The following is a 22911-nucleotide window of genomic DNA, read 5'->3' on the forward strand; positions in this document are numbered from 1 at the left end:
ATCCTGCAAAGAGAATAATGGAGTAGATTGGCTCTAAGAATCTATGGAGAACTTTTCTTCATTAAACTGTAGAATCATTTAGATGAGAAAGGACTGGAGGTCTCTAGACCAAGCCTCCTGCTCAATACAGGGCTAATTTTGAAGTTAAATCAGGCTCATCAAAATCTGATGAAGTGATAGGAAAGGGAGCGAGTGTCTGTTAAATGACAGTACTCTGACAGGCTAACACAGGTGCCTGTGTCGTAGGTATGAAAATGAGGGACACTTATGTAAAATTCTGACTGGGGTAGATCTACACTTCCTGCAAGAAAAAGCCTCAACAGAAATTAAAACTTATTTTTCTATTGTTTCCTTTGTGAAGTTTTGGCAAGAAGAACTGCTGCGGGCAAACTCATGGTATTTCATGCAGTTTCTGAGACATCTGCTTGGTGTTGTGAGGAAGCTGTAACCTCTGACAGTAATCTGAAATTCACCAAGCTCAGTGAACCAAGAGGACAGTATCTAAGACATAGTGCTGCAGGCCTACCGTGGTGGATCTAATTCTCTGTCCCAAGCAGAGATCATGTTGATAGCAACAACTGTTCTCCAAAATTCTCCCCTTTTCCTCCTTTTTCACTGTGTCCCCCACGTTGACAAAACTGATACCTCGTTTTCTTTTCTTCCCTCTGTCCCCACCAAACTTCATAAGCATAGTCATAAAAATCCAATTTTATCTTCAAAGGAGATAAAAACAAGGATTCAAGTGGTAGTCAGTATTCAGACAGTCTGCTGTTAAATCTTTTGTCCAGTTCTCAGTTTTGGAATGTTTGTTTGTCCTGCCTTTGTAATACTTTGCTCAGCTCTGCTCAGTAGTTTTGGCTGGAAAATTAGTGCTGGAAAATGCAGTTTAATCAAAACCAGAAAGAATACATGTATTATGACTTCTTCAGGTGGGAAATATCTTAATTATTTTCTCTTTCTCACAATCATTTTTTTTTAATGGCCACAACAGACTTTTTTCATGAAAACAGAGTGGAATGATGCCTCTCTTCAACGAAAAGTATGTGGGAAAGAAGAGCTGCTACTCACAAGGTTCAGTACTGAATTGTTGAGATAGGGTAGATGCTGTGCAAGAAGCTACCTCTCTAAAAACTTTTAGTAAACAGGCAGCCTCTCCTAACTATCTTCTTTGTATTGCCTGTTCAGGAGTATACCTAGATTTTCTGAAATTTTTCTTCCATAAGTTGTGAAAGGTAGTGACAACATAATACAGATAGGCCTTGTCACCTCGAGTACTTGGAGATGCTGTGTGGTTACCATAATAGTTTCTTCTTCTAAAAACCTAGTTTGCCATGTACTGTTTCAGTGACAGTTGAGCACACGTATTCATTCATTACTGCTGCTAGTCTATCAATCTTACAAGTATAACTTGATTCCTGTAAGCGAAGTGCTAGTCTAAGAAGACTGTATCCTCTCCATTCAGTCTCATCATGTGCTTCTTGATATGGAATGGAGGAAGTTGTCCTTGCCTGTATTGCACAGGTAGACAGGGGATGCTGTGTGTCTCCGGATGAATTTACCTAGATGAGAGTAAGAGACTGATAAGGATAGTGAGGATGTTTGCCACAGCAGCCACCTTTAACAGATGCTATAGAAATGTATGCGATTTTTCTTAGTAATATGAACTCTCTATGGTAACAAAATGGTGTCTCTTCCAGTACTATTGCTTTCTTGCAGGAAAAATGTAGTTTAGATTAGCTCTTAAAGGGAATATTATTAACTCTAAGTATGCTTCATGAGGATGGGTTTATGGTAGTAGACTTTCCTTTAGAATTGTACTGAGACTTATTTTTGAGATAACAATTTTATTTTGGGCCATGGATATGTTCTTATTTGATTATTTTTTTTAATCTTGACATTATTTTCACACAATCTTCACATAACTTCCCCATTTTAGTGTTATAGAATCCTATGATAATTCATGGTGGAAGGCCCCTCTGGAATTTTCTAAACCAACTTCCTTCTCACAGTAAGATCAGTTACGAGACCAGTTTGTTCAGGGCTTTGTAGTTTCATAGGGCTCGTTGATGTTAGGTACTTTCAAAGGTGAAAGAAAATAGGAAAACATATGTATGTAAAACTTCAGGAACAGCTTCAACCTTACCACTAACAATGTAAGAGGTAATAGTGCTCATAACGTTGTTTTTCATTCTGAGATAAATTTTATCATTTCAGAGTGTGGGATTAGTCTGAAGATGCTCCTGTTCTCTATAAAGCTTGGAAGGAGAAGGTTTACCTTCTGTGCAAGCATATTTGTGACAAATGTACTGGCAAGGAAAGCCCAGTAAAAATGATTGCTCTGCCTCTGTATACAAGTCCTCAGTTTAGATGGAGGGTTTATAAATAGAATTTTGACTGTGTCAGATTTGTGTGTCATCTGCACAAACAAACCTGAAGGAGAGTTCTTCCCTCTTCATGCAACTCTCATACAGTTTCTAAAATTGCAGACTAAGTCTACCAACATAATCTGACTTGATTTCAAAATCACTCATCATTTTTTCACTGACTTGTACCTACTTCTAATGAAATCTCTGTGATTTTTTGTGATGTGGATTTAACTCAGTTGTCATTAGGATTTTAAGGCTTTACAATGAAAACTGATAGGAGATTGAACTGGTTAACTTTTTTAAAACCTGAAATGCTTCAACTTTGGAATATTAAACTATATATTACCATACCTAAGTCACTGTAAATCCAGATCATATCTCATTTTGTGTGAGTACAAAAAAAAAGAAAAGCTGAAATTCCAGTTTTCCATTTTTCTTAGTTTTTCAGAACATGGTTGAAGAGGGCTTCCGTATACATTGCTGACACTATGGCCAAGGTAACCTGAAGAGTTCAGAATACCTGAGTTGTCATTTCTGCCTTTGGAAAACACCTACAAGTTGTATTCTATACTTTCATTATGGACTGAGTTTGTCCCTTTAAGGTCATGATGACATTGCTCAGTAAATAATGTAATAAATGGTATTGCATAGGTGAAAAATATATGGAGCATAGAAAAAATATTCCAACAATTCATTTTCGTCTGTTCACGGACTTACCAAGGCAACCCCACAAAGAGTTTTGTCACGCTTCTTGAGATCCATTCATTCCAGAGAACATAACTCTCTCCGTCAGAAAAAAAACATTGTCAGTCACTGAGGCCCATCAAATGACTGCAAGAATTTTTTTTTCTAACAGTGATTCTGTTGCAGAGAAAGACTGAGGTGAAAAGGCTTAGCAGTTTATAGAATTAAAGGAGAAATAAATTTGCATGTAACATTTTTAGACTTTGCATATGATGCAATAAATCCTATCACTGTGTCCTGCATGGCTACTTTGACTTTTAAAGTTGGCTTTTGGTTTCATACAATCACAGAATCATAGAATGGATTGGATTGAAAGGGACCTTATAGATCATCCAGTTCCAAACCCTCTGCCATGGGCAGGGACACCTTGCACCAGACCAGGTTGGTCAAAGCCCCAGCCAACCTGGCCTTGAACACTGCCAGGGAGGGGGCAGCCACAGCATCTCTGGGCAACCTGTTCCAGTTCCTCACCACCCTCACAGTAAAGAATTTCTTCCTTATATGTAATCTAAATCTGCCCTCTTTTAGTTTGAAACAACTACCCTTGTCTGATCACTACGTGCCCTCATAAAGTCCCTTTCCAGCTTTCTTGTAGGCCGCTTCAGGTACTGGAAGGCTGCTATAAGGTCTCCCTGCAGCCTTGTCTTCTCCAGGCTGAACAACCCCAATTCTCTCAGCCTTTCCTTGTAGAAGAGGTGCTCCAGTCTTCTGACATTTTTGTGGCCTACTCTGGACCCTCTCCCACAGCTCCGTGTCTTTCCTGTGCTGAGGGCTCCAGAGCTGGATGCAGGACTCCAGGTGGGGTCTCCCCAGAGTGGAGCAGAAGGGCAGAATCACTTCCCTTGACCTGTGGCCACGATGCTTTTGATGCAGCCCAGGATGCAGTTGGCCTTCTGGATTGTGAGTGCATGTCGTTGGGTCATGTGGAGGTTCTCGTCAACCAACCACTTGAAGTCCTTCTCCTCAGGGCAGTTCTCAATCAATTCTCCGCCCAGCCTATATTTGTGCTTGGTATTTCCCCAACCCATGTGCAGGACCTTGCAGTTGGCCTTGTTGAACTTCATGAGATTTGCACAGGCCCAGCTCTCAAGCCTGTCAAGGTCCCTCTCTCTGGATGGCATCCCTTCTCTCCAGCGTGCCAACCACACCACACAGCTTGGTGTTGTCGGCAAAATTGCTGAGGGTGCACTCAAGCCCACTGTCCATGTCACTGACAAAGATGTTTGGGTTTTGATGGGATTTTTTCACTGAAAGCTTGTTACCATTTGTGATTTTTGTTGCCTACTTTTGTGTCAAAATATACTGAAAGATCTGTAGAGCACTGTATTTTGAAGTGAGTGGTTTTCTAATTATGATCTGTTCAGAAGCAGCTAGTGGAGTTATATGTCAAAAGGTGGTTTTAGTACCTATTTCATCGTAGGGACTACTGTCCTCTCATATGAGAGGTCATCCAGCTTGCTTAAACAGTATCTAATATTAGTGAGAAATTATGGCCCAAATAGGCAAATAATGCAAAGGAAACATGAGGGTTTTTTCATTTGAAATGATTTTCAGTACTGAGACATAACTGATTCTAGAATTTACAGGAAAATTTGCTTTATAAATAGTGTGCACTCTCTTCATTTCAGTGGATCTGGCCTTGTCCAGAGCTGAGAAAGATCATCGGAATATTGGGAGTTTTAGAAACATTTTCTCTAGCAATTCTTACCTTGGCCATTTCTATCATCTCATGCGTTGTCACTACCTCAGGCCACACTGAAGCATCTTTTCGGCTAAGAATGAAGAATACCTCAAAACTTATTCACATGTCGTTTCTCTGTCACGTAGCAGAGCTAGTCCTTTGCCAGAGATGTTTGGGACTCCTGATACTGTTTGGTTTTCTGCTCTCTAATAAACAAGCAATATCTCTCTTTTCCTTCAAAACATTTAGAAATGGGTCTGGAAGAGAAAAACAGTCAATGAGCTCAGCGTGTCTCCATTTACTCCAACTACAGTGAGATTAATTCTCTCAGCCTGCAGGATCATACATTCTGGCAAATCATCTGGTGTTGGGAAGGAAAGGAAGATCTTGATATGAGTCCACTGAACTCCAAAAATGAGAAATCTGCATTGTAAGACCCTTTCCCAAGCATGCAGATTCCAGTGTTTGAACACCCCACTAACTAATGAATGAATACTGAAATATGTCAAAATTTATGGTATTTGGACTATCAAAGAATTGGGCAAATTTGAATGCTGATATGACAGAGCCATTAACTTGGTCTTTGCTTTCTTAGCCCTTTCCTTGCCTGGCCCCATTTCCTAGATGTGTCTCAGAGCCAGCAGTTCCACAGTGGTGAAGCAAAGCAGCATGCCAGAGAAGTAGCAGTCTAGGAGCAACTGCTGTCCCCTCCATGCACAGATCCAAATGGATATAGTTCCTAGCATAAAGAAAGTGCAAGTTGCAAAATGTCCTCCTTCTAGACATTTTAGAAATTGTGTCTAAGACTCAGAGTTGCATCTTGAGGTTTAACTGATTCGTACATACTCCAGTTCCCAGCTTTGATCCACAGTGTGTGAATGATGTATTTAACTTACTCATTCTTTTTAGTTGCTCCACGACCCTACCAATGAAAAGAAAGTCTTAAAATCTCTGATGTGCTGCACATTTGTGGAAAGCAGAATTGCGGAAGATGTCTGACCACTGGCACTACAGAAGTATCTGCTTATGAATATGCTTTTTTCAGCAGTGTCACATTCAGTCAACTCCAACCCTGTAACAGTGACTGATATACATGGTTTCCTTTTTATTTTTTTCCTCTCCTAACTCCTAGTAGACCACTTTGTACCACCAGATTTTCATTCTTCTCAGAAACCTTTACACTGCTTCTGTAATTGAGCAGGCTATTTTTTTTTTTTTTTGAAAGAAAAATTGTTTTCTCTTGAATTGATTCTATTTTGTCATACATTACTTTTACCTGCCTTAAAGATTGTCTAGGTATTTGAAGTTCTTACAACAGTATGTAAGTCACTCCATTTCTTAGAGTGCATAAAACTTCCCAGAGAGAGGGAAGAATATATCATCTATGTATTTTCCACATTTTCCTGGGCCCAAATTACACAATGCTGAAGACTCTTTTTAGAGCTTTCGAATTTTAGAATAAAATAATTAATTAAAAGCTTCCATCCTTACAAGTTTTTTTGAAGACTCCTGTGTTACAGTGAATGGTTTCTTCATTTCAGTCCTGTTCTTCTAAGAGTCAAGTCTCAAGGAATAGCAGTTCTCTCATCCCCCAAAGTGAACACACACCAAATATATTAATACCTTCTCCTGTCAGGAACAACTGATGAAGTGCAAAACAGCTCAAAGTATCACTAATTTCTTAAACTTCTCGTTCTGTACAGCTGTCATGAGAACCTTTTTCGTCCATTTTGCAATTCTTCTGCAGTCTGTTTTTGTGGGCTCAAAGGTCAATGAAGGCTAGGAAGTGTTGCAGTCTTTTGTATCATTAGTTCATACCTTCTGCTTGCTCAGCTGAAGGTAGCTTTTTCTACCTTGCTTAGATGAAGGTACCTTGCTCAGTAGAAATGATACCTTGCTCCTTCAGGATTTTTTACTGCAAGTTATTGCTGATTTTTTTTTTTAACTTGACCTTTTTTTTCGTTCTGCTGTGTATGGAGTTGCCTTTGTGCTTTGTCCTTTTCATGTCTTTTCAGAGTTTTATTTTCTCAGTCATTCTCAGCTGTACTCCAGCTAGTATTTGGGAATGAATAATTCTCTGCTCAGCTATTTCACTTGTGTCTTATTTTTGCCTACTGATTCTTCCTTATTTTGCCCTTTCTCAAGGAATAGAATCTAGTTAGTTTTTACACAGTCTCCTAAAGCCGCCTTGGAGGAATGCCAAGTATCTGGCATCAACAATAATGCATTTTATTCACAATAGCCTCATATGTGGTTGGTTTACCAGCACCTCTTCATCTTTCCAGGAGCTTTTGGATCTCTGCTTTTGCTCTTAATGCAACTCAACAGTGTTTCTCTTTCTTTGAAAGCAGTTCCACAATGGCAGCGTACAACTTTCCAGTCTCCTTGACAACTCTATTGTAATAGCAATAAAGGGAAACAAAACATTGTATATATACTAAAGCTACATGAGGCAAAATGCTTTTGTGTGTAGACATTTCCACATGCAGTATAATTTACTGTATGAAAGTAGCAATTACTGTATCTGTAGCTCTGATAGTGTTTCATGAGTTCTGTAAACTAATATTATTGATATAATATAGTTAACTGAATAATTGCTTCATTTAATCCTACATGTAGTGCAGTCATGATGTCTACCCTTAGGAGAAATTGACTGTAGAGCCTAATGCCTGGCACTCCTTTTACAAGCAACACTTCTCTAGGGCTCCACAAGACATTGCTATTGTTTCTTTTCATACATACTTTCCTTGGGGAGACAAGAAGATACAAGCAGTAAGGCACAGATTTGCCTTTGGCAGACTATTCCTGGTCTTAGCGTGTCACAAACGACTAGCTTTGGGTTCCTAGCTACAGTCCCATACTAGGAAAGAGATAACATCACTTCAGGAGAAACAAGCAAGATGTATTGCCAGAGAAGATTAATCATGTCTCTCCTTCTGTATCCAGCCATAGGGCGGGTTCAGAGCAACATGCGAAAGACCATGTAGAATGGAGAAAGTTGCAACCACTTCCTGTGCAGTTTTCTTCCCTGCTCCATCTGAACTGGTGTTATTTTGTATCAGTATATCCTCCCTCAAACATCTCCCTCCAGATGGGACTGTGTATGTCCCATCCCAAACCAAACCAAAATCTTTGTGCTACACCTTGTGAATATTCCTGGTTGATATTCACCTGGCAAATATTCCAAGGATGAATCAGTTTTGAAGCAAACACTTTACTTCATATGTATAAAAACCCAATGCTTCTTGGAGCCCCAAAAAGGCAGTGTGGGAGCACTGCCAGGGAGTAGGCTCTACAATTCCAAAATCATAGAATAGTTTGGGTTGGAAAGGACCTTTAAAGGTCATCTAGTCCAACCCTCCTGCAATGAGCAGGGACACCTACCACTAGATCAGGTTGCTCAAAGCCCTGTCCAACCTGACCTTGAATGTTTCCAGGGATGGCGCATCTACCGCCTCTCTGGGAAACCTGTTCCAGTATTTCACCACCCTCATTGTAAAATGCTTCAGGAACATCTATTGTCATCACCCCATAAACTGTGTGTGATCTCATCTGCAATGGCTCATCTGATATGACTTTTAGGATATACAACTATTTGAAAAAGATCCTTTCTCATTTCCTAACAGAGTTAGTGTTATGACTGCCAAACGTTATAGACTCTCTGTTCCCTCTTACCTATGTATAATCAAAGCTGGCAGCTGTTAAGCAATCAAGGCATTTGTGGTGGGTGAACCCTGGCTGGTTGTGAGACCCTTACCTAGCTGCTCTCTCTCACTCCCCATCCTCAACAGGACAGGGAAAGAAAATAAGATGGAAAAGCTGTGAGTCAAGATAAAGACGGGGAGATCATGTACCCATGTCAATAAGCAAAACAGACTTGACTTGGAGAAAATTAATTTAATTTATTGCCAGTTAAGATAGAGTAGAATGGTGAGAAATAAAAACAAAATCTAATACACCTTCCCCCCAGCCCTCATTTTTCCTAGGCTCAACTTCACTCCTTCATACCCAACTCCTCTCCTTCCCCATGAGCGCCACAGGGAAAGGGGGAATGAAGGCTGTGGTTAGTCCATTACAGCTCAGCTCTGCTGCTCCTTCCTCCTCACACTTTTCCCCTGCTCCAGTATGGGTGCTTCCCAGTCCTTCAGGATAAACCTGCTCCAGCGTGGGGCCCTCCACAGGCTACAGGGGAAATACCTGCTCTGGTGTGGTCCTCTCCACAGGCAGCAGGGAAATCTCAGTGCCTGGAGCACCTCTTCCCTCATCCTTCACTGACGTTGTTGCTCACAGGGCTGTTTCTCACACTTTTTTCCTCACTACCTGTGCAGTGGTTTTTGCCCTTTCTTAAATTTGTTTTCCTTGAGGCTCCCCCATCTTGGCTGAGGGGCTCAGCTGTGCCCTGCAGTGGATCCATTGGAGCCAGCTGTGTCCAGAACACGGTATCCCTGACCTCTCCTCGTAGAGACCCCACTGTGTCTCCCTGCTGCCAACACTTTGACACCTACATCAAATATTTGACATAAAGAAGATAACAAGAATGGAACCAAAGACTGCTGGTGTATATGTGAGAGCAAAACAATGGTTAATTGTGTCTTTTGATAGAATGGCATACCTGACAGACTAAAATAATAAAATTGGAAGAAAATGGAAGAAGCCTGACCACGTCAGTTATAATACAAAACAACTAAACTATTAAAATACTGAAGAGTAAGATAATGTAGATATTAGAGAATACTTGTAGCAAATATGGAGGAAAGAGAATGAGGAAGAATAAAATCTCATATATTTATTGCACAGACTGCTGTGTTTGGTATCAACTTTGCTGATAATGTATATGAAGCTCTTGCTCAATGAAACTGAAGAAATAGCTATGAACCTAATAATAAAAAATACTCCTAAAAGAAACAAAATTGACTAATATCCTAAAAAACAGAAAGAGATTTCATTACAGTGTAATAAATCACAGGACCCTCCAATTGTTGTTTACAATAGATTCAAGAGAGAAATGGAAGAGTTAGGAAAATGTGTTGTACTCGTGAAGGTTACCCCTTTTAGCTGAGATCTTAGCATGGAAATCTGAGGCTACACTCTTGCAAGAATAGAAGATAAAAAGAAGACTGGTAGTAAAAGATAGTTTTATATCATTTACAGAGGAACAACAAGTTTGTGTTACAGTGAAAGTATAATTAGCCTAAAGTTAGATGTAATGTAGAGTGACTACTGCTCATGTAAGAGTGTTTCTACCCAGCAACAAATGGATACATTCTTTGGTAAGCAATGACATATGTATCTTAAAAACAAAACAGTGGTTGCATGGACTTATCTAAATTTTTCTTGACTTTTAAAATTGGTAGCTACAAAGAGCAGCCTAGATGGGATCAACCTTTAGCTTAGACAGACAGTATGCTCTTTCCCTTTCTCCCTCCATTTGCCCCAATTTTGCCAATATACCTGGTCAAGTACCATTAATGTTATGTCCAAACAACCCAGCCTGCATACTGGTTGGTTCAATGGATTGGAATAACTGCCAAAACCAGTATGCCTTGCCAGCCTGCGTGTGTTCCTTCCACCATTTTGTCTGTTGCCAGCTTCGTCATGCCTGATGTATGCTTGGCTCTGCTCCCTCTTCTGTCATCTGTCGGTACTTCTTATCTGGCTAAATAGTAAAATTTCTTGTGCTGCCTCTTCTCTTCACTGTTTTTCCTCTTATCCTTCCTCCTTTGTCTGTTATGGCACAGGCAGCATGTACCCCAAACAGACCTAGTCCTTTCCATCGGAATTCTCTGACCAGTTCAGATAGGTGAGCCTATGTCAGAAACAAAGTTCAAAGCAGCCTAGAATATCTTAAGATGTCATATTCACTCCCTGAGGACAGATGTACAAGTTATGTTTGGGTCTAAGTACTGCTTGCAGATATCCTCCTCTCACCCCTCAGTTGCCCGTCACTGCCTACCTACCCTGCCTGCTCCAAGGTTTAGTGGCGTGGAAGTGATTTTTTTTGTTCCTGTACAGATTACACAGAAACAGAAGCTCAGCCAGAGGGGTCCCTTCTGGGGACTTGGCTTGGATAGGAATGACAGACAGATCTCCCACTAACAGTATCTCTGCAAAAATTGTTGCATGCCATGTCTCAAGCCAAATGGGTACTTGCTGCTGGCACCATTAAAGACAGTCTGTGTAGAATGTTACTGTATAAACCGGCTCTCCACAGTTTTCCTGCTGATCTCACTTCTGTTCTGGGATATGTTGCAAAATGCTCTTGCAGAAGCCTTGCTCACTGAGACCTCATGTAGAAAAGTAACATGCTGCAGGTATCTGTGGAAACATGATCTGCCAAAGGTGAAGATGGCGGCATGGGATCATCTAATGGAGAAGGAAGGGGCTTACCACATTGCCACTAGTTTTGTGTATGCAGGTAGCAGTAATGTTAAAATATATGTGATGGGGCAGGGTATAGTCTTGGAAGGTTGTCTGGCTGGTAGGTCACCTGATGTTTTCTATCTCTTTGGCCTAGAATAAACTTAGTTTGGAAGGTCTAAGGATGTCTGGAGTAATTTTTCATTGTCTTTAGCTCAGAGGTAAATATCACATAAGGTCTTTGTCACCCTGCTTTGGCCTAGCTTTGGTGCAGGACCGAATAGTTGAAATATTTAAAATATTTTACAGGCAAAAGATAGAGGCCAGAGGAAAGTGTGCATTCTTTCAAGAGTGTTGGAGCATATTGTTTTGGGAAAGAAGAGTCTGTGAGGATATGGATTACTCCACGGTACTTTAATGTTTGAGTTGCCTGGGAATTTTTGCATACCACTCTCCATCTTGATTTGGATTCTGACCTGGCAGAACAAAGAGGCCAGTTATGGTATAGTGCAGTATTTGAACCAAAGGAAGAGGAACACTGTTAATTGAGGAAAATCCTTTGAGCAGTTTGGCTGGAGAACCTTGTTTTGGTTTGTTTCTTTAATTCACTTGCAGATTGTTTCTCAGCTTGGAGCCTAGGTAGTTTAAGGTATGGCTTCCAGATAAATTCTGAGCTTTATGAGCCCTGCCAGTCTCTGCCGTATTGCTTTTGCTGGTGCCCTTTTGATGGAATAAGACCAGCCAAGCAAGTCTAGATCTGAAGCTGATCTCCAAGTGTCATGTGCGGTGACCCCAGAATCTAGATGGAAGAAAGGTCCTGTTCTGTGCAGGCATTGAAATAGCCTGAATCTTTTGTTCTTGTCTTCTTGCCCTGTATGACTTCCAGGGCATTCAGTTTCCTGTGATTTGTAGTTGCTGTCAGGTAGTGGACATCAGTGACTTAAGCAGTAGTCCCTGTAGTAAGTTGCATACTATGTTGTTGGTACATGTCGCAAACAGAAAGGGGACAGCAGAACAATAAGTAATCTTTATAGAGGCTTATGAAGGCTCATGGCATAAGGCTTCTGGCTGAGGAGCCTCACTGACCACGCATTGTGGGTGTAACTGTATTGGCTGGTCTGAAGATGTCATAAGTCATCTTCAGAATAGACAGAATTAGACAGAATAGACAGTAGAATCTACAGAACAGACAAAGGCAAGGTGCCCCGTTTCTGAAACCCCACTGCAGTAAATCTAAGAAGCTACCTGATAGAACAGTGTAGGTGAGATTAAGGAAGCCCTGTCATTAATGATAATGGAACTTGGTGAGGCTTCTTATCAGTAACTGAAATGAATCCAGTGAAGGAAGACTTTGGAAATCCTTGGCAGATTAGCCTTGAAATCAAGCAAGTGAGGAGGGAGGGCAGAAAGAGAGGGAGTTGACAACAGGAAAGGCAAAAAAGCCTTAGAAATGAGAGAAAACAAAACTACTGTAATAGGACGAATAGTGAGATTTAAGAAAATAGAAGGAAGGACTCATCAAGAGAGGAGAATCTTTGTCTACAACAGCAAAAAGGAAATAAAGGAGAACTTGTAAAGATATGGATAACTTTCAGGTCTTCCCCTGTTGATCTTTTTAGAATGACTTAAACCATTGGAGGTACACATTAATAAACCTAGAAATTAAGGTAAGCACCTAGTTCTTCATACAAAAAACATTCACAGATTTTAATTTATTTTTGTCTTGCAGATCCACAAAGACTCACCCTGGGCCAGTTGTACATTTAAGTGACAGCCCAAGAGATGAGGGAAAAGTGAGTATAACTAATGGTATAAAAACATTGCAACATTTCACAGCCTTTATTTGCCTTGATAGCTCTTTATTTTTTGCTTACTCACTAGTTTTATCATCTGCTTTCTTTATGTATTTGCAAGGTCACTTTTACTATTTTACAGATTTTAAGAAAGAAAATCTCTTAGTACAATTCTAATTAGTAAAAATCTATGATATAGAAAACATACTGTACTTTGAAATTTATAGCAAATCAGAATCATTCCTGATTAAATAAACTCGAGTTTTACTTAAACAAGAATTGGCTAAAAACTGTATCATTACTTCAGTATTTGGATAAACATGCTATTATGAAGGAATTGTGAAGTTTTTGTAGGATAAGTCTTTTCTTATACAAAAATAATAATGATAGTAACCCACATTTTGAACTCAACAGCTGAAGCAAAACATTTAGTCAGAGCATTAGGGTCGTGACTGATATCATCAGGAAGCAAAATCTGAGTTGGCTTTATTTGTCTGGTAACTTTTCCAGCATGAAATTAGGTTGCTAGAATACCAGTTTTATTAGAGCTTTTTTATTTATGTGTTGCTACTGAATTTTTGAGCATTTTGCCTGTGTGGAAGGGGCCTTTAACTATCTCATCATATTTGATCACTTTTGCCAATTACATTTCAGTGTGTTTTTGTAAGGGACTACATCTTAAAAATGGTGTATCTATTTGAAAGTGTGCCTCGCATAACAGCTGATGGTTATTGGAAACTAGCAGCAGTTTGAATTTTTGACACTGATATGGGGGACATTTTGCTGACATGAATAAGAGTACCTAGAAAAACACTGTTGACTACATCTGAATTTCATTTGCATTAACCATCCTTGGACTTATCCATATTGCAAGGTGAACTATGTGCAAATGATGCACTTGCCACCTAACCCTCCAACAAGTTAGATTGAATCTCTAAGCCTTTTTAGAAGAATGACAATAGATCAAGCAATTTAGAATACGGCAAAGTAATTAAACGCTATGAAGCATAGTGTTTTAGCCTCAAAACGAAGCCATCAAGAAATGCCATTTAACTAGCTGAAGCAAAATACCTGATAAAAACAAAGGTTTATTGATGAGGCATAACTCCGGTTCGCTGTCCACAACAGAGGCTGCTGCTGACCTACCAAAAGTACATGGTATAGGGAAAAAGGGTATAATACTAAAAGAAAGATGATCTTGTGAGTGAACATCTCTTACAGGAATATTATGCACCATGTCCAAACAGAAACCTAAAATACTTTGTCTTCAGCAGAAAGAGTGAAGATGAGAAGGTCCCAGGAAAGGGAGTTAGAGGAAAACTTGCTTGGAAATACCGTTGCTTGTTGCTCCTAGGGCACATCAGAGACCTATGGGCACCGATGAAGTACTAGCATAGTAACGATAACAGCAAAATTAGATAGATCCCTATGAAAAACAAACATTGGAAATTTATAGGGAGAAAGAGTAGAAAATGTAAGCCGTACTGAAACCATCCCAGTGCAGCTGTTTATATCATTGATAGATCGAGAGTGGAGTGAAGAACAAATTGGTGCTAATAAAATACTTGCAGATTTGCAGAATTTGCAATTGATAGTGTTTGATGTTCACAGGAAGATATCAGTAAAAGGTACACACAGAAGATCCAAGCACTGAGTTAAAAGACATAGCTGCAGATCAAAAAATCCAACAGTACAGAAATAAAATTAAACTACATTTTTCAACTAAGTCTCATTAAACTTTGGTTGAAAGACTGAAGGATAAAACAATCTTTCTTCAGAATGGGGAAAAAATGAAAAAAACCCAATTTCTAAGACCTTTGCTGTTCAGCATTCCCATAAATAAGCCAGAAAAGAGAGTAGGCAGTGATGTGATCAAGTATGCTGGACTTTAGGAGGCTGGGAAACTCACCAGTAAAATGGCAGGTTAAGTACTGTCTTTTGTAAGTATTCAGTGTAAATGATGGGAAGTGATATGTGTGTGGGGAAAATATTTCTGAGTTTACATAAAAAACAATGGGTCTGAGCTGGTCATTACTATTTGGTAGCAAGAGCTTCTAGTGATGACTGATAATTCAATGGAATGTCAGCTCAATGCTTAGTAGTGACCAACAGAGAAAATCAAAATTAGGCGTTACCTGGAGAAGAATAGAGAACATAACAAGGCTATTGCATAAATGCATGGTTGACTTGCCTGCGGAATACGGAGTGTAGTATTTGTCCTTCTACCTCAAAAAGAAAATAATTGTGCTAAAAGAAATTCAGAGAATGGGCAATATTTTGTATATTAGACACAACTAAGTGAGATAGGACAATTTATTGTGGAAAAGAGCAGATTGTGATTCCGAGCTTGAAAATCACAATTGTTATGAAGAGGGTAGAAACAGTTCATAGTCTCTTTCAATACAAGCACTAAAAGGATATCAAATGAAGCTGATGAAAGTCAGATTCCAAACAAGCCAATTAAGTACTTCTTCAAATGTGTGATGGGTAGAAGCTATAAAACTCTTAAAAGTGGTGCTGTGGGTGCCAGCAAGTTAATACAAGAGATATAAATTTTAGGCTTGCTGAAGAGTTTTACTGAATTTTCCTAAAAGGTCATTAAAGATTAAGTTAAATGGAGTCACGTCTAGTTGAGGTGTTGGCTGTCTTTGAATGAGAAAATTACTTGGGCTGAGAAAACGTGTGAGAGTATGATAAGTACTTGACCTCCTCCCATATTGTTCTTTGGTATTTGCTCTTGGCCATTTAAGTACAAGATACGGTGGTAGGTAGACGTTTTGCTTAATTTATCAGAGTTGTCTTAGGTAATAGAGCTGTTTCAAGATAGTTCTACATACTGTGCTTAGCTCCTCAGCTTCAAGTTAACCCAAGACCACCAAGAGGTGCTGGTGGGAGAAATCAGACTCTCCACATCACTTCATGGGGGGCAGCAGATAAAAGTGTTCTTCTGTGCTTCAGGAATTAAATAGTGGGTACATATCAGTCATAATCATTGCTCAAAATACAGATATTCTTGTACTCTACAAGTACAAGGGTATTGTGGTCTGCAAGTGTCCAGTGGTATGTCCTTCTCTGGTGTATTACAAAGTTGTTTATAGATCTGGGCATGTTTTGCTGAAGTAAATACGTAGCATTCTCCCCTGTGGGCACTGAGTGGCAGAGAGTCCTAAAACACAAACCTTTCCAAATCTAGGACAATCACAAGATGTATTTTTGAAAGCCAGAGAAATTTGTGTGCTGACTGTATATTAGTCTTCTAAAAATTCTTTAAATTCCTGAAAGTTCCAGTTTATATCAGTGACTGATGACCAATTTTTCTCTGCCAAAAAAACGAATGTAATTCCAGAAGACTTCTGCCATGCAAAATTTTCCAGAGTGCCCTCCAGGCAGACTATCAAGGCAGACTTTGGAGACAGTCTCATTTATGAATCTAGCAAGCTGTGGCTGGAAGACAGATGACAAAGAGAATCTGGGCATTTACCATGTCACTTCAGAATAATTTGGGGACATAGTGGTTAAGTTCATTAAATATAACTGTCTGCCAAATCAATGAGTAAGTGTACATTAGGAACAGACTGAAGTGCACAGACATTTGTAAGTGGCAGATCTGTAGCAAACAGGATTGTTCTTGCTGACACAGGAGAAGACATTAACTGCAATGATCTGCAGTTTCCCAGCAACTGGACAAAGGTGAATAGCAAAAGGTTTAATGTTATTAACCATTAGCTAGTGGACTAAACTTCCTATCTCTGAGTCTGTGTTCTGAGATCTAATAACACCTAAATACAGTGTGCATTTGGCAGGCTTTGGTTTTTTTATCCCAGCTGTTTTGTGCTACCATGACAAGGAAGGGGCTAGCAGGCACATACCAGGATGCAATTAGTTGATTGTAAAGGAGAAGTCTCCCTAAAACACCATCATCTAAAGCATTTCATTTCAGTCAAAATGTGGAACAACTTTACTAGACAAGGAAGAGCTTGCCAGGACTCCTCCCTCCTTCAAATTCTGTCCAGCCTTCTAAATGTTTCTTAACCTAATTAAGCATGAGTAATTAAATGAGGTTCCAGGAAACACAAGCTGAAGAGAAATCTTTGGTTTTTTCCTTCCTGGACTCTTTTTACACATATTTACACATATTTTTCTTCTTTGTCTATGTTTTTGCCTCCAACTGCACTTACGGATGTTTTATTTTTTACCTCTATTACAGACATAGACCTTGTCTTATAGATCTCTCAAGTGCTCACCATGGCCGAGAGGTGTGCGAATGTTTGAGTTTCCCATGGTTTAGTCAGGTCAGAGTTCAGAACAGCCTAAATAAACTGGCAATGAGACTAATCATATTCACTCGGTTGGAATTCTGACTTTTAGTGTCATACCACAGTACTAGTAGTTAAGCAGCATGGCTATCATCTGAGCAAAGAAAGACAGATTCTCAGCTATGCAGCAAATCTGTTTACCTTTCAACATTTTCCCTGAAATCACATCGCTTTTTATCTTGCAGTTCTGCACTGCTGTTGTGCATTAAGCATTTCAGCAAAAGATCAGGTGAAATGCTCTCTCTGATAGGAGGAATTTAACCTTTTAGTAATTACCTGGAGCGTGATATCTGTGCAAAAAAGAGTGATAAAAATCAAAAGACAAGCCTGCTTCACCAGGCAGAGAGTGTTATTAAGGAACAGGGTCACATACTAAATGCTTTTCTGTTCCTTCAGTTTCCGAAATATTTTTGGAAAAAAGCTGACGTGAGAAGAATGCTGGTAGATATGAACTGAACTCAACTGGTTTGGTACCCAGCTGTAATGCACTGGTGCAAGTGCTCTTTATGACGGCAGTAAGGAAGGCACTCAGACTCCATAACATATTGATGAAAATACTGTTTAGTAAAGTTAATACGAAAAACATGATGGCCACTGCAAGTTGTGTAGCATTGGGTGAACCTCCAATAAGGGCACAGCACACTGTGCTGGTCCTCTCTCTGAAAAGAATTGCCACCATTTTGGTCTTTAGAGATCTCAAAAGACTTTTTTTTTTTTTTTTTAAATCCTATGCATTTCTACTGTCAAGCAAAAGGATGTTCACATGAGACATGCTGCCTTCCGTTGAGATAAAGACAAAGATACAAAGGTGCTGTAACTGTCCTTACCAAGTGGGAGCTCCTGCAGGCTGCTTTACAATTACCCAGCTATGTTTATCTTGTGGCCAAGGAATATGTGCAGCACAACACCGGCCTGAAACCCAAGTGCTATGTGCAGTACAACATAGCACAGCACAGGCCTGCACCTACTTAGATTAACTGCTATGTGGGTCACTAACTCCTGAATATACAATTGTCTTCCATTTAGGATCACTGCACTAACAGCAAAAGCAATCACAGTAAGACACTTCTTTGTTGACTCTCAATGACAATCTATTATCCCAGAATACCATATGGTATCCTGACACAAGTGCTACCCAGTTAGTTGCATGCCTTCAGAACAGGTTGTCTTTTCACATGTACTCTGCCACAGAATCCAGTATGGACCTATCCCAAGCAAAAATGATGAACATTCTGGAATTTCTCCAGGACAGGTTGAAATTTTTTCAGGAGCGGAATTCTTAAGTAATCAGATATTGTTCATATTCAGGTATTAAAATGTATTAACTATAAATCATTCCCAGATTAGGTAATACATCTCCACATAATGAATATTCTCCTGGCAATATAAAAAAATCATATCTAGTAGGACGGAGAGTATTCCCAGACTCTTTTATAGCATTATTGATGTATCAATTATATTTAACTTGGAAACAAAGTGGTTTTGTTTAGCAGTCCAGCCAAGCTTCATTTTTATGACTTATGCAAGCTAGAGTGATAGCAAAGATGCTGGTAAGGTTTCATAGACTAAGAGACAGTCTTGTCATTCTGCGCAAATTCTTAGTATAGAAACTATAAATTCTTGCCTGCACTCTGTGATCCATGTGTTTATCGACAAAGAACAAATGCTGTTACCATTGTCAGTTGTGTAAAATGTTCCATAGCAGAAATGTGTGAGTCTGCCAGTTTGGTCATTCCCAGTCTTCATGTCCAGGATGGGTTATTAGGAAGATAGACTTTATGGGAAGCAATTTCCAGGACACCTAAGTAGGCCAGACTTCACATCTGCCGTGAGATCTGAAGTACAGTGCCAGATCAATAATTCAGTTCTTTTGAATAGAGACAAGGAGAAAGGATTGTGTTCATTCTTGGTTTTCTCCTGAGCATTATTTTTCTTCTCTTTCGTCTTTTGACAAAACTTCTTCGCTGGTCTTTCTCAGGTGTGCATGATGATATGACATACTAGTTCTAGAAGAAGTAAAAATTGGCATACCAGTAAATTTATTTTCAGTTTCTAGGAAAGCAAGCATTTTATTCTGTGCAAGGGGAGTTCTTCAAAATGTTTTAAAGTAGTAGAAAGCAGAAATTAAAGGAATATAGGTAGCTCACTGAAAGTAAATCTGGTAACTCTTTGGTTTGAAGTTATTTAAGTGATCTTTTAGGTGTCAGTTTTTCCTCCAACCGGGGGCAAGGAAGGTAAGAGCTATGAGGAACATGCTGCTGTCTCATTTCCTCAGCAGATACACAATTGTAAAGACTGTCCAGGCACATAATCTTGCAGAAAAAAATAAAGAAAAAAAGGACTATAAAGCACATTTTTTCTTCCATATTGGAACTTAACTTGTCAGTAATGAGAAGTAATTTGTACTGAAAGATAATATGAAAGCTGTGTATTACATATAGTGCAAACTACAATCTTGCACATCAGTTTGGCATTTCTTTTTATAGTGCTTTTTTTAAAAAAAAAAATCCCTTAAAACCATGAAGTTCTTCAATATTTGTATGTATCTGTTGAATCTGAAAGTGTAATTGTTTGTTTCCCTTCTCCAGCTATTGATAGGCTATGAAAATGGGACTGTAGTACTCTGGGACTTACGATCTAAAAGAGCTGACCTGAGAGCTTATTATGATGAGGTAAGCGGTTTTCATTAATTCAGAAAAACTGTTATTCAGCTGTTTGTTGTATGTCTTATCAAGCAGATGGATGTTTATCTTATGGCATTGCTTGTTCTGGAAATACTGTTTGTGCTGAGGTTTCAAACAGGTTATTGACAATAGAAATCAAAACCTGAAATCTGTAGTTCTAATGCATTAGGCCCTTGTGAGTGTACTGCCACACAGAGTCTCTTCCACTTGATTCTGACCGGTTCATCAGCTTCTGTGTGGGGATCCTCAGTTGAACAGAGTGTAGTAGTGACCTGAGCTGAGATATAGCTACATTAGGGATTATATAATTATCTTTACTGAGTATTACTAGAACATTAATTAGAATGAAAGAAAAATTATTTTGTAAGGCTATCGGTATTACCTAGTACTCAAGATCTGATTAAAAAGTTTTCAAAATGGTATTCTTGTACTTTTCTCAGACAATTGTCTCTTGCCCTTTTTAAGCAGATTGTGTCAAACACAGACACAGTTCTTGTACCAATAAACAGACTATTTCAAAAATTGATATATTCCTAGTTATTATGATTTTAGTACTAAATCTAGGGAAAAACATACTTTGTTTTGCCAGCCCATCTGTAAAATTCACCATGGATGAACGTGAAGGTAGAAAATGACATTTTCTTTGAAGTAATTCAGGCAGTAATTGGTTTCCTGTAGTTCTCATTCCTTCTTCGTCTTGCCACCTTATTACGTGTAAGGAGTATTTACACTTAATTTCACTCTAAAAAGTAATCTGCATGTATCTGAATCCTGCATTCTTTCAAGCCTGTTTTTACGGACACACTAACACTATGCTGAGCTTCAAGGTTAAGATTCTGAGCATCCACCTAACAAATGTTCTAAAGGACAGGGTAATTTGGAGTTTGAACAGGCCAGCACTTAAGCATCAAGACATGGCCACTGAATTGTCTGTAAGTGACAGTCTGCCTGTACGTACGCTTGTGAAATTGCACCTGTTCTATTACTTAAGGCTGGACAACTTTTTCATTTTACAGGTCTCCTGCTGGGGGGAAAACTGTTCACTCACTCTCCTCTTGTGCTCATAATGAGACTACATAAAACAGGATCTTCATAATACTGTTTCAATTTTTTTTTTTCTTTCCTTGTTGACACTCTTATAATTTAGTTGTTCCATATTTTTCAGTTCTGTCCTCAGGAACTTTTTTTTGCCTGTTTGTCAGTCGTATGCTTTCCTCCTCAGTGGTTACTGGCTGTGTCTTTAGTCCGCTTTGTGCAACTTGTGATGGCTCGCTATCATCTACTGAAATAGTGGCAAGATTTTTATTTTGTCTTTAAAAGGATTGTGTGGCTATCCATTGTACTTTATTCCAGACTTTCAGGCTTCAGATTGATAATGTTCCAGATCTGTTAGGATTCCCCTAGAGAGCCGCTAAAAAGGGTTCCTTTTAAGTCCTGGGTTATACAGCTTTTGTAAGTTCCAAATTATTACTTAGGCATGTGCCACTTAGTATTTGGCACCAACCCTAGTTTTCAAACCTTAGACTTTTCTTACAGATTAGTCACCTAAGATCGCAGTCCAGAAAACGTTATTCCTGCTCCCCTTCACCATTCTATCCGGACTGCGGCAGGGCCTCTGTGCCCCATGACAACTGACCAGTCTTTCAGTATTGCTGCTCTGGCGCCGAGCCAGCCAGTTGCGATTGCAGAGTATCTGTGATTTCTCAGAGAAATTACTGTAAATGTCTATCTTCATTGAGTACCAAAGTGCCTCTTTGAATGGGGTCTGAATGTCATTAATTCAGCCTCATTTTTCTTACTATCATTATGCTTTCTTTAGAACCAGTTTTGAAACTAATAGAGTCACCCTATTTGATGGTGAAAGAACTGGAAATCTCATCTAACTCACCACTTTCCCTTCAGGCATCTTTAAGGATTGTCAGATGGCACGATCTTATCTGGCTTATCAGTGGAGCCCATACTTCCCTTTAACATCAAAAATTCCCCTGGCTTCTCCATTAGCACTTTTTGTGTATGGTGAGAAACAGCTTATTTTCTTGTCTTTGATGGACTGTGAGTGTTCATCACCAAGACAAGTTCTTCCTTCTCTGTAATCTTCTTCAGTTAGATGTCCAGCTTGGTGATGTCACTCAAAATAAATTTCAGCACCCTCAAGACTCCATCCGAATACTCATGCTTTCACAGGATCAAGCCTCAACTAGATTTCTCCTGTGCTAACCATGATGGCATTGGAATTCAGTCTCCCCAGATGGGCTGCTGAGAAGGAGGCTCGCTACTGTTATTCAGATCTGTAGAACCTGTCCCTGTGCAGCATACGAGCGAGAAGTTAACAGCAGGTGTTTTCTGATACAGAAGAGGAAAGGAAGCTGATAACTGGTTGTCTATCTACAAATTTATTCTTCCTGTTGAAGTTCAAGAAGGGAATTATATCTGCTGACGCTCAGTTGTCATGGAGAGGAATAGTTTCATATCTCATTAATTGAAAGATATTTCTTTTCATACAGCTACAAGAAAAGCTTTTACTTCATTGTCAGTGAGGAACATTATTAAAAGGTCTCTTCCATTCAATTTTTTCACAAACTAGAGTTCTGGTTTTTTTAATTGAGGTCTTAGAAGTAGTGGACGCTCTGCTTATATGGAATAGGTCCTCTTTATTTGCACACTTGAACAGTTGGCTAACAAAAGGATCATCAAGAGATAATGGTTCTCAGTCTACTGGGACATCTCCACCATGAAATCTTGCCTATCATTTCTAGGCTGCATGGCATTGTCATACCAGTGTGATGCTTCACATCGCATGAGAATTGCAGACATGAATACGAGAGATATGTTGCAGACATCTCCTCAGAATATGGGTAATCTTATGACAGGGAAGTGGGTTGTTTCCTACAATATTAGCAGGATCTGTCCACTACTTGCAGGAGTGTGCACTCTCGTTTCCCTTGCCGTCCACATTAATGTCATGGACAC

At 39.3% G+C, this 22911-nt stretch overlaps 1 protein-coding gene across 8 annotated transcripts in view; it reads left to right on the forward strand.

Moving 5' to 3' along the window:
• The window catches only part of STXBP5L (syntaxin binding protein 5L), a 216253-nt gene that overhangs the window by 102152 nt on the left and 91190 nt on the right, over positions 1-22911 (forward strand). For all 8 annotated transcript variants that reach the window (XM_075437392.1, XM_075437397.1, XM_009941563.2 and 5 more), the window contains exons 6-7: positions 12878-12941; positions 19846-19929. In XM_075437392.1, the coding sequence (XP_075293507.1) occupies positions 12878-12941; positions 19846-19929 (148 nt within the window). The remainder of the gene's footprint in view (positions 1-12877; positions 12942-19845; positions 19930-22911) is intronic.

The sequence above is a fragment of the Opisthocomus hoazin genome, chromosome 1, assembly GCF_030867145.1.
Source record: "Opisthocomus hoazin isolate bOpiHoa1 chromosome 1, bOpiHoa1.hap1, whole genome shotgun sequence".
Lineage (NCBI taxonomy): Eukaryota > Metazoa > Chordata > Aves > Opisthocomiformes > Opisthocomidae > Opisthocomus > Opisthocomus hoazin.